Source organism: Triticum aestivum, chromosome 3B (genome assembly GCF_018294505.1).
Source record: "Triticum aestivum cultivar Chinese Spring chromosome 3B, IWGSC CS RefSeq v2.1, whole genome shotgun sequence".
NCBI lineage: Eukaryota > Viridiplantae > Streptophyta > Magnoliopsida > Poales > Poaceae > Triticum > Triticum aestivum.
In genome coordinates this window covers 64,989,983-65,015,842 of record NC_057801.1, presented here as the reverse complement: position 1 = coordinate 65,015,842, position 25,860 = coordinate 64,989,983, and the positions used below count along the sequence as shown (strand labels likewise).

General features: G+C 45.8%; 1 protein-coding gene across 1 annotated transcript; it reads left to right on the top strand.

The window, feature by feature from the left end:
- The first annotated feature begins 17,375 nt into the window (after window positions 1-17,375).
- LOC123064799 (uncharacterized) lies at window positions 17,376-21,332 on the top strand. Its single transcript, XM_044488200.1, has 6 exons — window positions 17,376-17,938; window positions 18,027-18,178; window positions 19,440-19,526; window positions 20,118-20,229; window positions 20,328-20,516; window positions 20,672-21,332. Exons 1-4 carry the CDS (start codon window positions 17,452-17,454, stop codon window positions 20,178-20,180), a joined length of 789 nt encoding a protein of 262 aa, XP_044344135.1. The 5' UTR covers window positions 17,376-17,451; the 3' UTR covers window positions 20,181-20,229; window positions 20,328-20,516; window positions 20,672-21,332.
- The last annotated feature ends 4,528 nt before the right edge of the window (window positions 21,333-25,860 follow it).

Below are 25,860 nucleotides of genomic sequence, written 5' to 3'. Positions count from 1 at the left end.
TGTTTTATTGCCTATTTCAGTGTTTCTAAGAAAAGGAATATCAAACGGAGTCCAAATAGAATGAAACCTTCGGGAGCGTGATTTTTGGAACGAACATGATCCGGGAGACTTGGAGTACAAGCCAGGGAAGCTTCGAGGAGGCTAGGAGATAGGAGGGCGCGCCCACCCCCTGGGCGTGCCCCCCCTGTCTCGTGGGCCCCTCGAGCCTCCCTCGACCGACTTCTTTCAGCTATATATTCCCTTATCCCTAAAAACATCGAATGCGAAGATAGATTGGGAGTTTCGCCGCCGCAAGCCTCTGTAGCCACGAAATACCTCTCGGGAGCCCGTTCCGGCACCCTGCCAGAGGAGGGATCCCTCACCGGTGGCCATCTTCGTCATCCCAACGCTCTCCATGACGAGGAGGGAGTAGTTCACCCTCGGGGCTGAGGGTATGTACCAGTAGCTATGTGTTTGATCTCTCTCTCTCTCGTGTTCTCTCTATGGCACGATCTTGATGTATCGCGAGCTTCGCTATTATAGTTGGATCTTATGATGTTTCTCCCCATCTACTCTCTTGTGATGAATTGAGTTTTCGGATTGAGTCTTTAAGGATTTGAGAACACTTGATGTATGTCTTGCCGTGCTTATCCGTGGTGACAATGGGATATCATGTGATCCACTTGATATATGTTTTGGTGATCAACTTGCAGGTTCCGCCCATGAACCTATGCATAGGGGTTGGCGCACATTTTCGTCTTGACTCTCCGGTAGAAACTTTGGGGCACTCTTTGAAGTACTTTGTGTTGGTTGAATAGATGAATCTGAGATCGTGTGATGCATATCGTATAATCATACCCATGGATACTTGAGGTGACAATGGAGTATCTAGGTGACATTAGGGTTTTGGTTGATTTGTGTCTTAAGGTGTTATTCTAGTATGAACTCTATGATAGATTGAACGGAAAAAATAGCTTCATGTTATTTTACTACGGACTCTTGAATAGATAGAACAGAAAGGATAACTTTGAGGTGGTTTCGCACCCTACCATGATCTCTTCATTTGTTCTCCGCTATTGGTGGCTTTGGAGTGACTCTTTGTTGCATGTTGAGGGATAGTTATATGATCCAATTATGTTATTATTGTTGAGAGAACTTGCACTAGTGAAAGTATGAACCTTATGCCTTGTTTCCTACCATTGCAATACCATTTACGCTCACTTTTATCATTAGTTGCCTTGCTGTTTTTAAATTTTCAGATTACAAAAACATATATCTACCATCCATATTGCACTTGTATCACCATCTCTTTGCCGAACTAGTGCACCTATACAATTTACGTTGTATTGGGTGTGTTGGGGACACAAGAGACTCTTTGTTATTTGGTTGCAGCGTTGTTTGAGAGAGACCATCTTCATACTACGCCTCCAATGGATTGATAAACCTTAGGTCATCTACTTGAGGGAAATTTTCTATTGTCCTACAAACCTCTGCACTTGGAGGCCCAACAACGTCTACAAGAAGAAGGTTGTGTAGTAGACATCAAGCTCTTTTCTGGCGCCGTTGCCGGGGAGGTGTGTGTTTGAAGGTATATCTTTAGATCTTGCAATCAAATCTTTTTGTTTCTTGTTTTTATCACTAGTTTAGTCTATAAAAGAAAACTAAAAATGGAATTGAGTTTGCCTCATACGCTTCATCTTTTTAATATCTTTCGTGAGTATGATGAAAAGGAAATTGTGCTCAAGTGCTAGAAGAAGAAGTCATTAAAATGTTTGGTACTAGATCTTTGTATGATGAGCATGATTGCAATGTTGTTACTATGAATTCCTTGAATATCCATGATGCTAATGATATGCAAAGCCACAAGCTTGGGGAAGCTATGTTTGATGAAGATGATATTTTTTGTCCCCCAAGTTTTGATGAGCAAATTTATTATGATGAAAGCCTGCCTCCTATTTATGATGATTATATTGATGAAAGTGGGTTTGGAAGAGTGTCAACTTTAGGAAGTAGTGATCCCAAGATGAAAGTGGGTTTGAAAGAAGGGAACGATCTTCGCCGCCGCCGGTCCGTCCGAAGATAGAGCAGGTTTTCACCTCGACCAACCATCACCGCCACCGAATGCCACACCCCGGCAACCACGCCGCCCACACGACCATGGTGACCGGGCAGCACCAAGGCACGGGCTCTGCCCAAGAGCACCACGCAACCACCACCAGGGCCGCCAACCCAGGATCCAAGACCTCGACACCACCTCACCCGAGACCCGCCGCACCCTAATGAAAGAGACGAGCGGAAAGGTCTCACCTTTCGTGCCTCTGGGCCACCCCCAGCATCGAGACCCAATAGGTCGGCCAGAACTGGCATCCACCAACACGTCTTGCTGCCCCTAGCGTGAGACGAGCTCGGTCCTGCAGCATCAAGAGGGGGACGAGGTCGGTCCTGCTGCACCGTGCGCGAGACGAGCTCGGTCCTGCTGCATCGTGCATGAGAGGAGCTCGGTCCTGTGGCACCGGGCGCGAGACGAGCGATCGACCGCAACCGGGAGAGGACCCGCCCCTTGATGGGAGAAGCGCCTAGGCGACGAGGAGATGGGGTGAAGATCGAGACGACCAGACCACCGGCGAGCCAACGCCAGAGAAGCTGGCCCCTGCCGCGGACAGATCCGCCGAGCCACCGTGAAGCCGCCACGACACTAAGAGGTCACCACCGAGACCTCCCCACGCCGCCGCCCACGACCGGAGCGGCGACCACGCCCGACCGCTGCTCTACCTGTGTCGCCCGATGACCTCCAAGCACCAGAGCCGCCGGGCACGCACCACCGGAGCCACGCACCGCCGGTCGGCCCCCAACGCCAGATCTGTCCGGATCCAGCAAGAGACCAGCCGCGCGCCACCTCCCGAGAAGGGAGCAATGCGGCCGCACCGCCGAGCGCGGAACGAAGGGAGTCGGAGCGCCACCACCAGCAGGCCACCCCGCCGCCCAGCGAGACCGCTGTCGCGCCGCTGGATCCTGCGACAACCAGCGCCACCGCTCGAAGGGGCCGCCCCGCGTCGGCGCCTACAAGCGGAGGAGGAAGAGAGGCCCCGCCACCGCCATGCCCACCGGGCTTTGTCCGACGAAGCTCGCCGGCGGCGGGGGGGAGAGGGGAGGGAGGCGGGGCGAGGGCCGCGGCAGGAGGGGATCCTTCCCGGCGCGCGCAGGCGCGCCGCGGGAGGAAAGGGGAGGAGGAGGGCGGACCGAGGCGGGGGAGACGCGCCCGACGGCCGGCCGCAGCTGGGGGCAAGGCCGCCGGCGGCGGCGGAGGGTGGCAACCTTAGCGGGAGTCGCGGAGGGAGTCTCCCTCCTCCCAAGATATCTAGCTTAGGATCTGGGAGATCCATCGGTAACTTTACTTGGAGCTATATTTTTATTCACCACATGATATGTGTTTTGCTTGGAGCGTCATTTTGTCTTGTTAGTACTTGCTTGCTGTTAATTAGATTAATGTTTTGCATCTATATTTTCAATAAAAATGTCAAGGATAGCCTTTACCATGCTTATTTTGCTAGTATACATGTTGCTGTTTGAAAACAAAAAGTTTACCGCTGTTGCAAAAATTCCCTAGAAAAGTCATAGAATGATATAATGTTGAAACTTTCTTTATAATGAGCTCTGATAAATCTTCTACAGCATAGTATTTTTCTCATAATTTTTGGAGTTAGGGAAGTATGATGAATGTTGCATTCTTTACAGACTATACTGTTTTGGCAGATTGCTGTTATGTTTGCATTGTTTGCATATGTTTGCTTGTTTAATGATTCTATTCGAGGATAGGAGTATTAAGTATGCAGAGGCATTTAGTATGCAATGTTAAATAATAATTTTAGTAATTTGTTACAGTAGAAAATGATAAGGTTTTGCATTGGTTTATACTAACCTATCTCACGAGTTCTTTTTGAGTTTGGTGTGGATGAAGCTTTCGATAAAAAGAGAAACCATGATATGAGAGGAATTAAGGAGACACAAAAGTTCAAGCTTGGGGATGCCCAAGGCACCCCGAGATAATATTTCAAGAAGTCTCAAGCATCTAAGCTTGGGGATGCCCCGTTAGGCATCCCACCTTTCTTCTTCAACAACTATCGGTTACTATCGGTTGAGCCTAAGTTTTTGCTTCCTCACATGAGTTGTGCTATCCTTGCAATGTCATTTTATTTTGCTTTGCTTGCTGTTTGAATACAATACCAAGATCTGAAATTCTTTAATGAGAGAGAGTCTTCACATAGTTACATAATTATTTAGCTACTCATTGATCTTCACTTATATCCTATGAGTAAATGGTTGAATTTGTTGAATGTCATAAATCCGAAATTATATATGTCTCATTTGCTTATCCCATGGGGAGTAATGACTTCACATCTAAGAAGTAGAGGTTGTAAATTTTATTGAAGGTTAGCAAGCATTGTATTGGTCATTTGAACAATTCATGAAAGAATATTGAAGGAAGAGAGATTTCACATATAAATATACTATCTTAGACATCTTTTATAATTGTGAGCACTCATTAAGTATGACATGCTAAAGATTTTATGTTGGACAAGGAAGACAACGTAATGGGTTATGTTTTCTCACATCTCAGTTAAAGTATATTGTCATGGATCATTCAAACATGTTGAGCTTGCCTTTCCCCCTCATGCTAGCCAAATTCCTTGCACCAAGTAGAGATACTACTTGTGCTTCCAAATATCCTTAAACCCACTTTTGCCATGAGAGTCCACCATACCTACCTATGGATTGAGTAAGATCCTTCAAGTAAGTTGTCATCGGTGCAAGCAATAAAAATTGCTCCCTAAATATGTATGATCTATTAGTGTGAAGAAAATAATCTTTATATGATCTTGTTATGGAAGCAATAAAAGCGAATGACTGCATAATAAAGGTCCATATACAAGTGGCAATATAAAGTGACATTCTTTTGCACTAAGATTTTGTGCATCCAACCATAAAAGCGCATGACAACCTCTGCTTCCCTCTGTGAAGGGCCTATCTATTACTTTATGTCTTTTACTTTATGCAAGAGTCAAGGTGATCTTCACCTTTCCCTTTTTCATTTTATCCTTTGGCAAGCACCTCGTGTTGGAAAGATCATGATATATATATATCCAATTGGATGTAAGACAACATGAACTATTATTGTTGACATCACCCAAAGGTGAATACGTTGGGAGGCAACACTATAAGCCCCTATCTTTCTCAGTGTCTGATTAAAACTCCATAACCATAAGTATTGCGTGAGTGTTAGCAAATGTAAAAGACTATATGATGGTTGAGTATGTGGAGTTTACTAAATCAAAGCTCTGACATAGACCCTTCCTGAAAATAAGATGAATTGCAATTGTTTGATGACTAAGAATGAAGTTTGCTAGTTTTCAAGAAAGTTTATGGTCTATGCTTTAACATGTGAATTGCTTGTTACTTGTTCGTGAGAAGTTTTATGAGATGAACTAATGTTATCACATATAATCATGCTAGAAAAGGTGATTGAAATTATCATTTATCAAACTTGTGCACCTTCTAGCATTCACACTTCATAAATTCTTTCTTTTATCATTTACCTACTCGAGGACGAGCAGGAATTAACCTTGGGGATGGTGATACGTCTCCAACGTATCTATAATTTATGAAGCATTCATGCTATTTTATTATCTGTTTTGAATGTTTATGGGATTTATTATACACTTTTATATTACTTTTGGGACTAACCTATTAACCGGAGGCCCAGCCCATATTGTTGTTTTATCGCCTATTTCAGTGTTTCGAAGAAAAGGAATATCAAACGGAGTCCAAATGGAATGAAACCTTCGGGAGCGTGATTTTTGGAACGAACATGATTCGGGAGACTTGGAGTACAAGCCAGGGAATCTTCGAGGAGGCTAGAAGATAGGAGGGCGCGCCCACCCCCCCTAGGCGCGCCCCCCTGTCTCGTGGGCCCCTTGAGCCTCCCCCGACAAACTTCTTTTGCCTATATATTCCCTTATACCCTAAAAACATCGAATGCAAAGATAGATCGGGAGTTCCGCCGCCGCAAGCCTCTGTAGCCACCAAAAACCTCTCGGAGCCCGTTCTGGCACCATGTCGGAGGGGGGATCTCTCACCGGTGGCCATCTTCAACATCCTGGCGCTCTCCATGACGAGGAGGGTATGTACCAGTAGCTATGTGTTTGATCTCTCTCTCTCTCATGTTCTCTCTATGACACGATCTTGATGTATCGCGAGCTTTGCTATTATAGTTGGATCTTATGATGTTTCTCCCCCTCTACTCTCTTGTGATGAATTGAGTTTTCCTTTTGAAGTTATCTTATCAGATTGAGTCTTGAAGGATTTGAGAACACTTGATATATGTCTTGCCGTGCTTATCTGTGGTGACAATGGGATATCACGTGATCCACTTGATGTATGTTTTGGTGATCAACTTGCGGGTTCCGTCCATGAACCTGTGCATAGGGATTGGCACACATTTTCGTCTTGACTCTCCAATAGAAACTTTGGGGCACTCTTTGAAGTACTTTGTGTTGGTTGAATAGATGAACCTGAGATCATGTGATGCATATCATATAATCATACCCACGGATACTAGAGATGACAATGGAGTATCTAGGTGACATTAGGGTTTTTGTTGGTTTGTGTCTTAAGGTGTTATTCTAGTATGAACTCTATGATAGATTGAATAGAAAGAATAGCTTCATGTTATTTTACTACGGACTCTTGAATAGATAGAACAGAAAGGATAACTTTGAGGTGGTTTCGTACCCTACCATGATCTCTTTGTTTGTTCTCCGCTATTAGTGAAGGAAATATGCCCTAGAGGCAATAATAAAGTTATTATTTATTTCCTCATATCATGATAAATTTTTATTATTCATGCTAGAATTGTATTAACCGGAAACATGATACATGTGTGAATACATAGACAAACATATAGTCACTAGTATGCCTCTACTTGACTAGCTCATTAATCAAAGATGGTTATGTTTCCTAACCATAGACATGTGTTGTCATTTGATTAGTGGGATCACATCATTAGGAGAATGATGTGATTGACATGACCCATTCTGTTAGCCTAGCACTTGATCGTTTAGTATATTGCTATTTCTTTCTTCATGACTTATACATGTTCCTGTAACTATGAGAATTATGCAACTCCCGTTTACAGGAGGAACACTTTGGGTACTACCAAACGTCACAACGTAACTGGGTGATTATAAAGGAGTACTACAGGTGTCTCCGAAGGTACATGTTGAGTTGGCGTATTTCGAGATTAGGTTTTGTCACTTCAATTGTCGGAGAGGTATCTCTGGGCCCTCTCGGTAATGCACATCACTATAAGCCTTGCAAGCAATGTGACCAATGAGTTGGTTACGGGATGATGCATTACGTAACGAGTAAAGAGACTTGTCGGTAACGAGATTGAACTAGGTATTGGATACCGACGATCAAATCTCGGGCAAGTAACATACCGATGACAAAGGGAACAATGTATGTTGTTATGCGGTTTGACCGATAAAGATCTTTGTAGAATATGTAGGAACCAATATGGGCATCCAGGTTCCGCTATTGGTTATTGACCGAGAATAGTTCTAGGTCATGTCTACATAGTTCTCAAACCCGTAGGGTCCGCAGGCTTAACGTTACAATGACAGTTTTATTATAAGTTTATAAGTTTTGATGTACCGAAGTTTGTTCGGAGTCCCGGATGTGATCACGGACATGACGAGGAGTCTCGAAATGGTCGAGACATAAAGATTGATATATTGGACCACTATATTCGGACACCGGAAGTGTTCTGGATGATTTCGGAGAAAACCGGAGTGCCGGAGGGGTTACCGGAACCCCCCGGGAGAGTTAATGGGCCACATGGGCCTTGGTGGAAAGAGAGAGGGGCGGCCAGGGTGGGCCGCGCGCCCCCTCTCCCTTTGGTCCGAATTGGACTAGGAGGGGGGCGGCGCCCCCCTCTTTCCTTCCCCCCTCTCCCCCTTCCTTCCCCTCCTAGTAGGAGTAGGAAAGGAGGAGTCCTAGTCCTACTAGGAGGAGGACTCCTCCTCCTGGCGCGCCCCCCTTGGGCCGGCCGGCCTCCCCCCTTGCTCCTTTATATACGGGGGCAAGGGGGCACCCCAGAGACACACAAGTTGATCTACGGATCGTTCCTTAGCCGTGTGCGGTGCCCCCCTCCACCATATTCCACCTCGGTCATATCGTCGCGGAGTTTAGGCGAAGCCCTGCGCCAGTAGAACATCATCATCGTCACCACGCCGTCGTGCTGACGGAACTCATCCCCGAAGCTTTGCTGGATCGGAGCCCGGGGAGCATCATCGAGCTGAACGTGTGCTGAACTCGGAGGTGCCGTACGTTCGGTACTTGGATCGGTCGGATCGTGAAGACGTACGACTACATCAACCGCATTGTCATAACGCTTCCTCTAACGGTCTACGAGGGTACGTGGACATACACTCTCCCCTCTCGTTGCTATACCATCACCATGATCTTGCGTGTGCGTAGGAAATTTTTTGAAATTACTACGTTCCCTAACAGTGGCATCCGAGCCTACGTTTTATGCGTTGATGTTATATGCATGAGTAGAACACAAGTGAGTTGTGGGCGATACAAGTCATACTGCTTACCAGCATGTCATACTTTGGTTCGGCGGTATTGTGAGATGAAGCGGCCCGGACCGACATTACGCGTACGCTTACGCAAGACTGGTTTCACCGTTACGAGCACTCGTGCTTAAAGGTGGCTGGCGGGTGTCTGTTTCTCTCACTTTAGCTGAATCGAGTGTGGCTACGCCCGGTCCTTGCGAAGGTTAAAACAGCACCAACTTGACGAACTATCGTTGTGGTTTTTGATGCGTAGGTAAGAACGGTTCTTGCTCAGCCCGTAGCAGCCACGTAAAATTTGCAACAACAAAGTAGAGGACGTCTAACTTGTTTTTGCAGGGCATGTTGTGATGTGATATGGTCAAGATGTGATTCTATATTTTATTGTATGAGATGATCATGTTTTGTAACCGAAGTTATCGGCAACTGGCAGGAGCCATATGGTTGTCGCTTTATTCTATGAAATGCAAATGCCCTGTAATTGCTTTACTTTATCACTAAGCGGTAGCGATAGTCATAGAAGCAATAGATGGCGTAACGACAACGATGCTACGATGGAGATCAAGGTGTCGCGCCAATGACGATGGTGATCATGACGGTGCTTCGAAGATGGAGATCACAAGCACAAGATGATGATGGCCATATCATATCACTTATATTGATTGCATGTGATGTTTATCCTTTATGCATCTTATCTTTCTTTGATTGACGGTAGCATTTTAAGATGATCTCTCACTAATAATCAAGAAGTGTTCTCCCTGAGTATGCACCGTTGCGAAAGTTCTTCGTGCTGAGACACCACGTGATGATCGGGTGTGATAGGCTCTACGTTCAAATACAACGGGTGCAAAACAGTTGCACACACGGAATACTCAGGTCATACTTGACGAGCGTAGCATATACAGATATGGCCTCGGAACACGGAGACCGAAAGGTCGAGCGTGAATCATATAGTAGATATGATCAACATAGTGATGTTCACCATTGAAACTACTCCATCTCACGTGATGATCGGACATGGTTTAGTTGATTTGGATCACGTGATCACTTAGATGACTAGAGAGATGTCTGTCTAAATGGGAGTTCTCTAGTAATATGATTAATCGAACTTAAATTTATCATGAACTTAGTACCTGATAGTATTTTGCTTGTCTATGTTTGTTTGTACATAGATGGCTCGTGCTGTTGTTCCATTGAATTTTAATGCGTTCCTTGAGAAAGCAAAGTTGAAAGATGATGGTAGCAATTACACAGACTGGGTCCGTAACCTGAGGATTATCCTCATTGTTGCACAGAAAAGTTACGTCCAGGAAGCACCACTGGGTGACAGGCCTGCTGCTGATGCAACTGACGACGTTAAGAACGTCTGGCAGAGAAAAGCTGATGGCTACTCGATAGTTCAGTGTGCCATGCTTTACGGCTTAGAACCGGGTCTTCAACGATGTTTTGAACATCATGGAGCATATGAGATGTTCCAGGAGTTGAAGTTAATATTTCAAGCAAATGCCCGGATTGAGAGATATGAAGTCTCCAATAAGTTCTACAGCTGCAAGATGGAGGAGAATAGTTCTGTCAGTGAACACATACTCAAAATGTCTGGGTATAATAATCACTTGATTCAACTGGGAGTTAATCTTCCTGATGATAGTGTCATTGACAGAATTCTCCAATCACTGCCACCAAGCTACAAGAGCTTCGTGATGAACTATAATATGCAAGGGATGAACAAGACTATTCCCGAGCTCTTCGCAATGCTAAAAGCCGCGGAGGTAGAAATCAAGAAGGAGCATCAAGTGTTGATGGTTAACAAGACCACCAGTTTCAAGAAAAAGGGCAAAGGGAAGAAGAAGGGGAACTTCAAAAAGAACAGCAAGAAAGTTGCTGCTCAAGAGAAGAAACCCAAGTCTGGACCTAAGCCTGAAACTGAGTGCTTCTACTGCAAGCAGACTGGACACTGGAAGCGGAACTGCCCCAAGTATTAGGCGGATAAGAAGGATGGCAAAGTGAACAAAGGTATATGTGATATACATGTTATTGATGTGTACCTTACTAATGCTCGCAGTAGCACCTGGGTATTTGATACTGGTTCTGTTGCTAATATTTGCAACTCGAAACAGGGACTACGGATTAAGCGAAGATTGGCTAAGGACGAGGTGACGATGCGCGTGGGAAATGGTTCCAAAGTCGATGTGATCGCGGTCGGCACGCTACCTCTACATCTACCATCGGGATTAGTTTTAGACCTAAATAATTGTTATTTGGTGCCAGCGTTGAGCATGAACATTATATCTGGATCTTGTTTGATGCGAGACGGTTATTCATTTAAATCAGAGAATAATGGTTGTTCTATTTATATGAGTAATATCTTTTATGGTCATGCACCCTTGAAGAGTGGTCTATTTTTATTGAATCTCGATAGTAGTGATACACATATTCATAGTGTTGAAACCAAAAGATGCAGAGTTGATAACGATAGTGCAACTTATTTCTGGCACTGCCGTTTAGGTCATATCGGTGTAAAGCGCATGAAGAAACTCCATACTGATGGGCTTTTGGAATCACTTGATTATGAATCACTTGGTACTTGCGGACCATGCCTCATGGGAAAGATGACTAAAACGCCGTTCTCCGGAACTATGGAGCGAGCAACTGATTTGTTGGAAATCATACATACTGATGTTTGTGGTCCAATGAATGTTCAGGCTTGCGGCGGGTATCGTTATTTTCTCACCTTCACAGATGATTTGAGCAGATATGGGTATATCTACGTGATGAAACACAAGTCTGAAACATTTGAAAAGTTCAAAGAATTTCAGAGTGAAGTGGAAAATCATCGTAACAAGAAAATGAAATTTCTACGATCTGATCGTGGAGGAGAATATTTGAGTTACGAGTTTGGCCTACACTTGAAACAATGCAGAATAGTTTCGCAACTCACACCACCCGGAACACCACAACGAAATGGTGTGTCCGAACGTCGTAATCGTATTTTACTAGATATGGTGCGATCTATGATGTCTCTTACTAATTTACCGCTATCATTTTGGGGTTATGCTTTAGAGACGGCCGCATTTACGTTAAATAGGGCACCATCAAAATCCGTTAAGACGACGCCTTATGAACTGTGGTTTGGCAAGAAACCAAAGTTGTCGTTTCTTAAAGTTTGGGGCTGCGATGCTTATGTGAAGAAACTTCAACCAGATAAGCTCGAACCCAAATCGGAGAAATGTGTCTTCATAGGATACCCAAAAGAGACTATTGGGTACACCTTCTATCACAGATCTGAGGGCAAGATTTTCGTTGCTAAAATCAGATCCTTTCTAGAGAAGGAGTTTCTCTCGAAAGAAGTGAGTGGGAGGAAAATAGAACTTGATGAGATAAATGTATCTACTCCCTTATTGGAAAGTAGTTCATCACAAGAACCGGTTCCTGTGACAACTACACCAATTAGTGAGGAAGCTAATGATATTGATCATGAAACTTCAGATCAAGTTTCTACTGAACCTCGTAGGTCTACCAGAGTAAGATCCGCACCAGAGTGGTACGGTAATCCTATTCTGGAAGTCATGTTACTTGACCATGATGAACCTACGAACTATGAGGAAGCGATGATGAGCCCAGATTCCGCAAAATGGCTAGAGGCTATGAAATCTGAGATGGGATCCATGTATGAAAACAAAGTATGGACTTTGGTTGACTTGCCCGATGATCGGCAAGCCATTGAGAATAAATGGATCTTTAAGAAGAAGACTGACGCTGATGGTAATGTAACTGTCTATAAAGCTCGACTTGTTGTGAAAGGTTTTCGACAAGTTCAAGGGGTTGACTACGATGAGACTTTCTCACCCGTAGCGATGCTTAAGTCTGTCTGAATCATGTTAGCTATTGCTGCATTTCATGATTATGAAATTTGGCAAATGGATGTCAAAACTGCATTCTTGAATGGATTTCTGGAAGAAGAGTTGTATATGATGCAACCAGAAGGTTTTGTTGATCCAAAAGGTGCTAACAAAGTATGCAAGCTCCAGCGATCCATTTATGGACTGGTGCAAGCATCTCGGAGCTGGAATAAACGTTTTGATAGTGTAATCAAAGCATATGGTTTTATACACACTTTTGGAGAAGCATGTATTTACAAGAAAGTGAGTGGGAGCTCTGTAGCATTTCTGATATTATATGTAGATGACATATTATTAATCGGAAATGATATAGAATTTCTGGATAGCATAAAGGGATACTTGAATAAAAGTTTTTCAATGAAAGACCTCGGTGAAGCTGCTTACATATTGGGCATCAAGATCTATAGAGATAGATCAAGACGCTTAATAGGACTTTCACAAAGCACATACCTTGACAAAAAATTTGAAAAGGTTCAAAATGGATCAGGCAAAGAAAGGGTTCTTGCCCGTGCTACAAGGTGTAGTTGAGTCAAACTCAATGCCCGACCACAGCAGAAGATAGAGAGAAAATGAAAGATGTTCCCTATGCTTCAGCCATAGGCTCTATCATGTATGCAATGCTGTGTACCAGACCTGACGTATGCTTAGTAATAAGCTTGGTAGGAAGGTACCAAAGTAATCCAGGAGTGGATCACTTGACAGCGGTCAAGAACATCCTGAAATACCTGAAAAGGACTAAGGATATGTTTCTCGTATACGGAGGTGATAAAGAGCTAGTCGTAAATGGTTACGTCGATGCAAGATTTGACACTGATCCGGATGATTCTAAATCGTAAACCGGATACGTGTTTTTATTAAACAGTGGAGCTGTAAGTTGGTGCAGTTCTAAACAAAGCGGAGTACATAGCTGCTTCTGAAGCAGCAAATGAAGGAGTCTGGATGAAGGAGTTCATTTCCGATCTAGGTGTCATACCTAGTGCATTGGGACCAATGAAGATCTTCTGTGACAATACTGGTGCAATTGCCTTGGCAAAGGAATCCAGATTTCACAAGAGGACCAAGCACATCAAGAGACGCTTCAATTCCATTCGGGACCAAGTCCAAGTGGGAGACATAGAGATTTGCAAGATACATACGGATCTGAATGTTGCAGACCGTTGACTAAGCCTCTCTCACGAGCAAAACATGATAAGCACCAAGACTCCATGGGTGTTAGAATCATTACTATGTAATCTAGATTATTGACTCTAGTGCAAGTGGGAGACTGAAGGAAATATGCCCTAGAGGCAATAATAAAGTTATTATTTATTTCCTCATATCATGATAAATGTTTATTATTCATGCTAGAATTGTATTAACCGGAAACATGATACATGTGTGAATACATAGACAAACATATAGTCACTAGTATGCCTCTACTTGACTAGCTCATTAATCAAAGATGGTTATGTTTCCTAACCATAGACATGTGTTGTCATTTGATTAGTGGGATCACATCATTAGGAGAATGATGTGATTGACATGACCCATTCCGTTAGCCTAGCACTTGATCGTTTAGTATATTGCTATTGCTTTCTTCATGACTTATACATGTTCCTGTAACTATGAGAATTATGCAACTCCCATTTACCGGAGGAACACTTTGGGTACTACCAAATGTCACAACGTAAGTGGGTGATTATAAAGGAGTACTACAGGAGTCTCCGAAGGTACATGTTGAGTTGGCGTATTTCGAGATTAGGTTTTGTCACTCCGATTGTCGGAGAGGTATCTCTGGGCCCTCTCGGTAATGCACATCACTATAAGCCTTGCAAGCAATGTGACCAATGAGTTGGTTACGGGATGATGCATTACGTAACGAGTAAAGAGACTTGCCGGTAACGAGATTGAACTAGGTATTGGATACCGACGATCAAATCTCGGGTAAGTAACATACCGATGACAAAGGGAACAACGTATGTTGTTATGCGGTTTGATCGATAAAGATCTTCGTAGAATATGTAGGAACCAATATGGGCATCCAGGTTCCACTATTGGTTATTGACCGAGAAATAGTTCTAGGTCATGTCTACATAGTTCTCGAACCCGTAGGGTCCGCACGCTTAACGTTACGATGACAGTTTTATTATGAGTTTATAAGTTTTGATGTAGCAAAGTTTGTTCGGAGTCCCGGATGTGATCACGGACATGACGAGGAGTCTCGAAATGGTCGAGACATAAAGATTGATATATTGGACGACTATATTCGGACACCGGAAGTGTTCCGGATGATTTCGGAGAAAACCGGAGTGCCGGAGGGGTTACCGGAACCCCCCGGGAGAGTTAATGGGCCACATGGGCCTTGGTGGAAAGAGAGAGGGGCGGCCAGGGTGGGCCGCGCGCCCCCTCTCCCTCTGGTCCGAATTGGACTAGGAGGGGGGGCGGCTGCCCCCTCTTTCCTTCCCCCGCCCCCCCCCCCCCCCCGCTCCCCCTTCCTTCCCCTCCTAGTAGGAGTAGGAAAGGAGGAGTCCTACTCCTACTAGGAGGAGGACTCCTCCTCCTGGCGCGCCCCCCTTGGGCCGGCCGGCCTCCCCCCTTGCTCCTTTATATACGGGGGCAAGGGGCACCCTAGAGACACACAAGTTGATCTACGGATCATTCCTTAGCCGTGTGCGGTGCCCCCCTCCACCATATTCCACCTCGGTCATATCGTCGCGGAGTTTAGGCGAAGCCCTGCGCCGGTAGAACATCATCATCGTCACCACGCCGTCGTGCTGACGGAACTCATCCCCGAAGCTTTGCTGGATCGGAGCCCGGGGAGCATCATCGAGCTGAACGTGTGCTGAACTTGGAGGTGCCGTACGTTCGGTACTTGGATCGGTCGAATCGTGAAGACGTACGACTACATCAACCGCGTTGTCATAACGCTTCCGCTAACGGTCTAAGAGGGTACGTGGACATACACTCTCCCCTCTCGTTGCTATGCCATCACCATGATCTTGCGTGTGCGTAGGAAATTTTTTCGAAATTACTACGTTCCCTAACAATTAGTGGCTTTGGAGTGACTCTTTGTTGCATGTTGAGGGATAGTTATATGATCCAATTATGTTATTATTGTTGAGAGAACTTGCACTAGTGAAAGTATGAGCCTTATGCCTTGTTTCCTATCATTGCAATACCGTTTACGCTCACTTTTATCATTAGTTACCTTGCTGTTTTTTATATTTTCAGATTACAAAAAAACCTATATCTACCATCCATATTGCACTTGTATCACCAGCTCTCGCCGAACTAGTGCACCTATACAATTTACCGTTGTATTGGGTGTGTTGGGGACACAAGAGACTCTTTGTTATTTGGTTGCAGGGTTCTTTGAGAGAGACCATCTTCATCCTACATCTCCCACGGATTGATAAACCTTAGGTCATGCACTTGAGGGAAATTTTTTACTGTCCTACAAACCTCTGCACTTGGAGGCCCAACAACGTCTACAAGAAGAAGGTTGTGTAGTAGACATCAAGTGGCGTTGAGCATGCATATGTTGGCTGCCCTCTTATTCTTTGCCGCCCTCTTCACCTCCTCCTGTGGCTCCTCCTCCAGCTCCCGTGGCTGCTCCTTCCCCTATAGCTCCTTCTCAGTCTTCACCGAAAGATCAATAGGAGGTACCTCCTCCTCATTGATGGGAGGCAGCTCCTCCACATCGATGGGTGCCTCCTTGCGGCATGCGATGACAGGCCGAGCGGCGACTTGCACATCAGGCGAAGCATCGTGCGGCTCGTCGTCATCAATGACGATCATAGGCATACCCAGTGGCGGCTTCTTGCGGGCGATGGTGAGTCAGTTGGAGTCGGCATGAAGTGGCACGACAACTTGGACGTGCTCGGCACGCTCTGCTTTTGGATCCGGCAGGAGCAGCCGCAGGCTGCGCGGGTGGTACATGGCCCAGCGAGCGCACTAGGAAGCATCGCCGGACCGCCCCTCGAGCATGCACCAGACGATAATGGTAACCACGGCCATGCCCTTGCCGTCCGGGGACACACGAGCCCTCTCATCCTCCCTCAACAGTTTGACCAAGCCACACACATGGTTCGCAAGCAATGGCGCACTCTTGAACCAGGCAACGACCCGCGAGTGATGGAGACCTTGAGTGGATCGGTGCCGGCCCAATCGTCGACCATCCTCTCTCACTCATTGGTCTTCGCTATCGATGGTGACGGTAGGCAGTGACGGGCGGTTGGTTGGTTGGTTAGGGGTTTGAGAGAGAGAAAGAGACAGATGGGGGTTTCTCGACGAGAAGGGAGGCAATGAGACGGAGAGAGATGGGAGTGGAGTGGTGGAGTAGGCGTGGCTATTGAATAAGGCTACGGCGATTTGACTACATGGCGTGTGTGACGGACAAGTGGGCCCACGACGGCGATCCTGACGTGTGGTGCCAAACTGGAGTGTGGGTTGTTTCCATAAAAAGTGAGGGGAGGTTCTGCAAAAGCACAGCGCGACGTGGCACCGGGGTGCTCTACTGTCGAGGGGACCGTAAGGGTACCATAGAATGTTACGTATTGGCGTATATAAAGATCATATCGTAGTGTTTCTGAAGTTGTCGAACCAAATCATTGTGGGCCAAAGACTTGAAGGACCAAACATGTGATTTTCTCACGGAATTCGAGGCCTTGGAAGCTGAACTGAACTTGAGGTCCTTCCCTCATGCTGACAACACTCATCGAGCATAATTTCTTCCGGAGCAACAACAGTGATTAAAATAGCTTTAGAAAAGATATTTTAACATGAAGATGGTGTGCTAATAAAAAAAAGCTTTGGAAAAGAAATGCACTGAATATAATAAATCATCGGCTGCACTAGTACTGGTAGTATGCTGTAGACTGTAGTAGTAGTACTCCCAGAAAGTGGAAATCCATCCTACCCAACGCAAACCCACTCAAAGGCCTCCGCTCCACTGCACTTGCATGTCAAGCGACGACGACGTGCCCATGGCCGACGCCGACGCCGGCGAGGTCCTCGACGCCATCGCCACGAGCACCCACGCCTTCGACGCGCAGCGCCACCCCACCGCCGAGAGCGCCCTGGCCTCCGACGCGCAGCACCATCCCGCAGCCGAGAGCGCCCTGGCATCCGACGCTCACCACCACCTCGCTGCTGAGAGCGCCCTGGCCTCCGACACCCAGCAGCACCCGGCCGCCGTCACGACCACTGCGCCAGCCCAGGAAGCGGTGCCGCCCGAGTTCCACCACCACTTCATGCACCTGCGCGGGGATGACGCCACGGGGAATTTCCTGGCCGCCGCGGTGAAGAGGGCCGAGGACGCCATCACCGACGAGTACGACGCGAGGGCGAGGCTCCTGGAGGCCAGGTGCGAGGAGGCGGCCGCGGCGGTGCGGGCGGCGGTGCGGGCGGCGGAGCAGGACATTAGCTGCCTCATCGACGAGCTCGCCAGTAATAATCCATGGATTGCTCTTGCTGTGAGCTCGATAATTATCTGATTATTTAGGAAAATGTTAATTGTTGTGTTGTTACCTGACAGAGCTAAGGATCATATCTGACGAGATCATACCACAGCTGAACTGTAAGGATCCGGAGGAGCAGAATCAGAGGCTCATTGCTGAACTCGACGCCACGACGAAAGAGCTCGAGTGGAAGATGGAGAGGATTGCAGAATTGCAGGAGCTGGAGAAGGTATGCTCATGCCATTTCTTGCCTGAACTCTAAAATGCTGGCTCGCATGAAGAGTGCTGAACTTTTTTACACAGCTCTACAATGTCTTTTTTACAAATTAACACCAGCATCAGTACCTAACAAAGAGTAACGGATGCGAAGCCTCAGAGGAGTGAGGCCTGACTTGCAAGTTTGTACCCAAAATTTTACAGCCGCGTGTCAAATTTTGTTACCGAAGTGAGCATCAACATCATATATGTCAAGAGACACACTGAAATGAAGCAACCAAACACAGTATAAATTCAAATCATCTAGAACTAGCATCAGTGTCAGTTTACTTTCGGTTTTCAGAGTGTCGTTTTGCAAATGAACACCAACATCAGCAGTTATAAAATAAATGGGTTACAGATAACATTGTCGAATGCTCAAGTCTGGCTGAAAAGGGTGTGAAATGCATTTTTACAAATTACCCTGAATTGCTTATAGCAAAAAAATTACAGCAGCATGTCGAATTTTTTCATTGAACTGATAGTTATCAAAATGAAGCTTACAACCAAAACAACACAGTGTACATATGCATCTGGGAGCAAAAACACCATAAATTCAAATCATCTACAGAATTAGCATCAGTGTCAGTTTGCTTTCAGTTTTCAGGGTGTTGGATTTTCACCTCTACTTCATAGTGTCGTTTTGCAGAAGAACACCGATATCGACTGTTACAAAAGAACAGTTGCGGATAGTAAGTGGAATTTCCAAATCCGGCTGGGCTTGAAATAAAGAATTCAGCCAAAAATTGGAAGTGTATGCTGAATTAATACTGTATTGACCATGGACCACAATTCAGCAAATGCTCAGAGAAACAATAACAGAGAGCATCTCCCCTGCTTACAGGCCACCATAGTTCATCTAAAAAGGTTTAATGGTTGAATTTATCTAAAAGGTTTAATGGTTGAATTCATCTAAAAAGGTTTGATGCTAGAATTTTTAACTCAAACCTTCTCAACACTGAAGATTTGTTTTTTTTTTTATTAATTGTCCACTGCCTGAATGAGGGAGTATGCTGCAGCTAGTAGTCTTCTCAAATCTGCCGTGTTGAGAAGATTTGAGTGGAAATTCTACACATTCACACGAATGTTTGTTGTTTTTAGCTAGATGTACAGTGATACTCCTTAACAGTAATAACCAACAAAGCTAGATTGTTTGTACATTAATACTCCTTAACAGTATGACCCGGTTTGCTTTCTCCAACTTGACATAGTCTTGTGTTGTTTTATTGTTGTAGGGTGCTTTGGAGGTCAACACACTGGACATGGCAGGTGGAGAGAGAAAGCTGGCTGACCATGATTTGCTGCTGCATGAGCTGGAGAAGGTAGGGTCATGCATTTCTTATCTGAACTCTGTAACATGTTTACTTTCAGTTTCCAGAGTGATGAATTTTCACCTCAACTTTAGAGTGTCATTTCGAAAATGAACACCGATGTCCGCAGTTATAAAAAAAAAGAAGTTACAGATGGTAATGCCGAATGCGTACTGAAAAAAACGAATGTATATCATATGCTCAGAGAGTACTTGCCCTGCTTTACAATCCAAAACATGTAGGTAGGAGTTAAAACAATGTGAAATTCAGATCATCTATCTGTACTCCCAGTTTTAATGCTAGAATTAGCTTCAGTGTCAGTCTCTCATTCAATCCAGATGCTACTCAGGCAGTATTCCCCCCAAAACAGTACTCCCTCCGTAAACTAATATAAGAGCGTTTAGAATACTAAAGTAGTGATCTAAATGCTCTTATATTAGTTTACAGAGGGAGTATTAGGAAGTGTCAGCTTAAGACGATTTCAGTGGAAACTCTAGACAAATATGGGCTCCTTTAGCTAGATTATTGCTACATTCATAACTAACAGACTGAGCTCTCCACCGCAATATGACCCCGTTCATGTCCTTTCTATGGTCTTAGCAGAACTCCCCTAGCTACACATACACAGGGTGCTTTGGAGATCAACACATCGGAGCTGGGAGGTGAAGAGTGCAAGGTGGCTGACCATGCTCTTATGCTGCATGAAAACCACAAGGTTTCTTCTTCTCTTTGATAGGACAACTGATAAGCTCATCTGCATCAGATTCTTATCAGCTCCATCAAGCAGCTGACCATGCTATTCATACAAAATAGAACATGAAACAACAAGCAGGGGAGAAGCTCGCAGAGGAAGACCATCAACGTCTTTTTGCAGTAATGACGTATGTGAGAAATATTCTGGATGAGGAAGGGAAAAGGATGAAAGTTCCATTGCTAGACCTCTTCAAAAGGGAGCAGGCCAACAGCGAAGAGCTCCAAGAGAATCGCCAAGAGTTGATTCAGGTAAAAGTAAAAGCCGAAAGTTTTTAAAAATTCTAGTTGCTCTGTTTCCCTCATTGGGAGGAGTTTTCTTTTTTTTTGGAAATCATTGGGAGGAGTTACATTGTTGCTAGAGGTTTTCCTCATTGAAATGATGATGATAATGTGCAAATGTGCAGGGTTTTGAGAACATGCCGATTAGTGGGGGCGCCGTTGTTGGAATCAAAAGGATGGTGATGCGGAGCATCCTTCCATCATCCCCATGGACTCTGCTTCGACCACGCATGCTCCAAGAGGACCCATGACAAGATCCCGAGCACGTGCCATCCAATCCGAGGTTAACTCTCTCCTTGTTGAATTTCCCTTTGACCCATTTGAGACATGGCTACTACCTCAAACGGAGACACTTTGTGTGCTCAGGTACCATGTAAGCAACCGAGGAGAAGGAACGGTGCAAGATGGACATCAAGATCAACGAGGCATTCCACCCAGCCTGGAAGGACCGGTACAACCGCCCAACCACCGCCCGGGCGGAACAACCGGCCAGCCACCGCCCAACAACCGGCCATCCTTCTGTGATCAAGCGGTGCAAGGCCGGTACAGCACCGGTTCTACCGGTTTATGCCCAAAGACCGGAACAACCGCCCCGACATCCGGTACAACCGCTGGCTCCTTCGACGTCCACCTCCAGAAGCCAGCGCCCGACCTCCTAGCGGTAGTACCGCCTTCCTCGGTCGGAACTACCGCCCCTCATGAGCTCTCAGCGGTACTACCGGCCCCATGACCGGTACTACCGGCCTGCCTGTGCGCAGTGCAGGGGGTTTTCACCCCGTGTATCCTCTCCCACTTACCCCTTCGTGGCTTAGCACTATATATACTCGTCTCCTAGCTTCGTATTAGGTTTAACATTGGATTAGCTCATATTTGTGTGAGAGCCTTTGCTCATCCACTTGGATACTTCTCCTCGGAGTTCACGACCTCTTCGGAGAAGATCCCCCAAGCGGATTCAAGACCCCTTTCTAGGGAAGAACATCAAGGCCTCCTTACGGAGAAGAACGGTTCCTTTGTATCCTTACCTTTGTTGATTGTGGATCATATGTTACTCTATGTGTTCGGTGATCTAGCACTCGTGTGATTGATTCTATGTCGGTTTAGTGATCCTCTCTCTCGTTTTCCCCGTGTTTCCCCTTTGTGCTTCCGCGTGTTCTTCGTCACTCCCCGTAGGATCCACTCCAAACGTGAAAGATCGACGTTCTAGGGTTCCACCCTACATCATCTTGGTATCAAGAGCCAGGTTGATCACGTTTTTGGAGCCCCTACCCCGTGTTTTCTAGCCTAATTTTGTTGTGTTCTTCCCAAAATCCGAAAATCCCCACCAAAAATAGCCCCAAAATGTTTTTGTTGGTTTGATGAAGTTTTGTTGATTTTGATCCGTGGATTTGCTTGGTTTCAAGTGGATTTAGCATTCCCCCAAGTTTACCCTCTTTCCATCCACGAAATCCACCCAATTTTGCCCCCGAAATCATCCAATTCCGCCCCAAAATCGCGCCCCGTTTGGTTCTGTGTCAAATCCCAAACGAGCGGTACAACCGCCCCTCCGTGCGGTACCACCGCTGAGTACCTCGAGCGGTACAACCGCCCGTCCGAGCGGTACTACCGCCCAGGCCAATTTCAGCATTCCGAGTTTCACCTTTTTCAGCATAACATCCACTTTCCGCTACCACCATCGTTGCTTTTGGTCTTTGAGAATTTGAGTTGTGGTTCTATGTCCTATTGTGTTTCGGCTATATAGGTACGGTTCAACGTCAACATCACCACCGCTCATCTTCGCCAAGGACTCATCATCGTCAAGGACGGTAACCTCGACGACATCTTTGTCATCTCTCGCAATTGCATTGATAACCACATAGCCATACTTTTGCGTTACTTACCCATCGAGACTAGCCATTGAGTATTGCCGGCAACGTGACTTGTGCACATTAGTAATCATACTCCATAGCATACATACCATACCATAGTGGTGCATATCTTGGGATCCACTTGTGTGTCACAAAGTTGTCATCGCATACACGATTGCTATATCGGTTCGTGAAGTTTTGCATGAGAAAAGAGCTCAAAAGAGAAAGAGCCAATCAGGCTTTTAAGCAAAAGAGAAAGATAAGCAAAGAGCTTATAAGCAAGAACCATCGCATCATAATACATTAAGATTGTCATATTGGATCATCTTGGATCATAGCACCGAAATACCATACATATAGCATACTTGGGATAGAGATCGTTGCATTTTTGCCAAGTAGGGTGTGCACAAGCTCCGTATCCGCCTATTGTGCAATCGTGCTAGCGTCTCTCTAGTATTGTGCAACAAGAGCATTTTCATGGTTTCCACATTTTGGCTTACTTTTGGTTTGCACAATCCCACTTATCTATTTGTGTGTGTGTGTTTCCGTGTACCACTACTTGCTTGGTCTACTTGTTACATTTGCGAATTTGTGAATCTTTTTCAACATCTTTGAGTCAAACTAACGATTACGTCAAATTTTGTGCCACCATCCTAACCAAGCTCCACCAAAAGTTTTTACTTGTGTAGGTGTGAGAACCGACAAGAATTGGTACCAAGTGCTATTTCATTGTCCGCATTTGAGTGAACTTGATTCATCTTCAACATCGGTCAAAGGTACATTGGTATTAGTTCTTCTCCTTCTACCACTCACATTTTGCTTGCAATGATGGATAGGCCAAGTTCTTCTTCAAATCCACCCCTCATCGAGAACGGCGACGACATGTCATCATTCGTCACAAAGAACCACCTCTTTGGTGCTCAAAGGGTGTTGCACCAAGAGCAACAAGCAATGAACGACCGCATCGACAACCTCGCCACCGACTTGCGACTCTCCGAGCAACGTACAAGAGACTACTTCGACAACAAGCTCGACGCGCACAAGCAAGAGAACGATGCAAGAATGGACGAGATCCGCGCCTTGTTGGTGAACCGGCCTCATTCTACATCGTCATACTCAAGACGGAGCCACTCAAGTCGACACTCCGACGACTCCTTCTCCGGCTCAAGTACACCATCATCGAACACTCTTCGCCGAGCCGCGCGTCAAGACCGTCATGCATCTCGCAACCCGCTACATGACAAGCATTCACAAGAGCAAGTCGATGAGCAAGTCCCTCGTCCTCAATCAAACCAAGTCGCTATTTCTCAAGCTCAAGAACGACAACGACTACGGCGCCAACAAGAAGAAGAACGAGCGTGTCTACACCAAGGAGAACAAGATGCTGAGGCTCAACGTCTTCAACAACAACAACGAGAAGCGCAAGCTCTTGAGGCGCAACGTGCCCTTCAAGAATCAAGTCGAGCCATCGCCAACCGCAATCGCGAACGGCGCAATCAAGAGGAAGCTCTTCGAGAAGAAATCCAAGAGAGGAACTACCAACCGAGTGTGCAACGTCAAGCTCCACAAGCTCCTCCACAAGCACGTCAAGCTCCACAAGCTCCTCCACAAGCTCGTCAAGCTCAACTTCAACCTCAAGGTCAACAAGAGCAAGTTGATCATGGACTTCCTCCACGCCAAGAGCAACATGAGGATGATTACCCTCCACGTCAAGGGCGTCATCATCACCATCGCCAACAACACAATGAAGAACAACGCTATGGAAAGCTCAAATTCACAATTCCTAAGTTCAATGGAAGCAATGATCCCGAAGAATACCTCTCATGGGCATTGAAGGTCGACAAAATCTTTCGTTTGCACAACTATGAGGAAGAGAAGAAGATCGCTATGGCATCACTTGAGTTCCAAGACTATGTGCTCATATGGTGGGAACAAGTCCTTGAGCGCCGTCAAGCAAGAGGTGAACCTCCAATCACCACTTGGGCTCAAATGAAAGATGTCATGCGAGCACGTTTTGTGCCAACCTACTACAACCGTGATCTCTTCAAGAAGCTACAACTCCTCAAGCAAGGAACAAAGAGTGTTGAAGAATACTACAAGGAAATGGAGATTGCCATGATTCGAGCCAATGTCACGGAGGATGATGAGCAAACAATGGCACGATTCTTGAATGGACTCAATCATCCCATCAAGAAGATCGCCGACTTCCAACCCTACTCCAACCTCATTGAGCTCGTGCATCAAGCTACAAAGGCGGAACGTCAAGTGCAAGATGACTTCAAGTACGCCAAGTACTCATCCAAGACCTACGGTTTCTCCAACATCCAAGCTTCATCGACTCCTCCAACATCTACATCAACCAAGCCTTCTCCAAGTAACGACGACAAGCCACGCTTCAAGAAACCTTCATCAAGTTCAAGTCGTCTTCCTCCTACTACAAGCATCTTCAAGCCGCGTGCTTCATCATCTACTCCAACCGATGAGAACGTCAAGACAAGCTCCTTCAAGTGTTTCACTTGCGGCGGCCGAGGCCACAAGTCCTATGAATGCACGAACAAGCGCACCATGATCCTCAATGACGATGGCACCTACGACTCCATGAGTGAAGAGGAGATGGAAGCTCTTGAGCATGTGGCCATGCACCGGCGCGTGAACGAGGATGAAGATGATAAAGTCTTTTGTGATGAGGATTCGAGCCCCGCTCTCGTTGTCTCCAAGGTCTTGACTCTTCAACATCAACAAGAAGAAGACCAACGATGCCACATCTTCCACACAAAGGCCGGCATCAATGGAAGGTCCGTCAAGGTCATCATCGATGGAGGTAGTTGTCACAACTTGGCAAGTGAAGAACTATGCTCCAAGCTTCAATTGGTCAAGAGGAAGCACCCGCACCCCTACAAGGTTCAATGGCTAAGTGACTCCGGCACTATACGAGTCGAGCATACGGTCCAAGTCTCTTTAAAAATCGGTGCATATGAAGACACTTTGGAGTGTGACGTGGTCCCAATGACCGTTTGCCACCTCCTTCTTGGTCGACCATGGCAATTCGACCGTGGTGTCATCCACAATGGGTGAACCAATCACTATAGCTTCAAGATGAAAGGGAAGGAGTATGTGCTACGACCTATGTCTCCTAGTCAAGTGATAGCCGACAAGCAAGCCACCCACCATGGAGAGAAGAGTGAGAAAGTGACCCACCAAAAAGTGAGTGAGAGCCACAAGCCAAACTTGAGCGTCTCTTCGCCTAGAGAGAAAAACCTCATCCTATTTGCCACCAAAAGTGAGATGAGAGAAGTGTGTGAGAACCCATCGAGTGTGATGCACTTTGTCCTTGTGTGCAAGGATGGAGAACCAAAAACTAACACCATTCACGAGCTACCTTTGGTGTTTCAATCTCTTTTGCAGGAGTTTCAAGATGTTTTCCCTGATGAGCTACCTTCGGGTCTACCTCCTCTACGAGGCATTGAGCA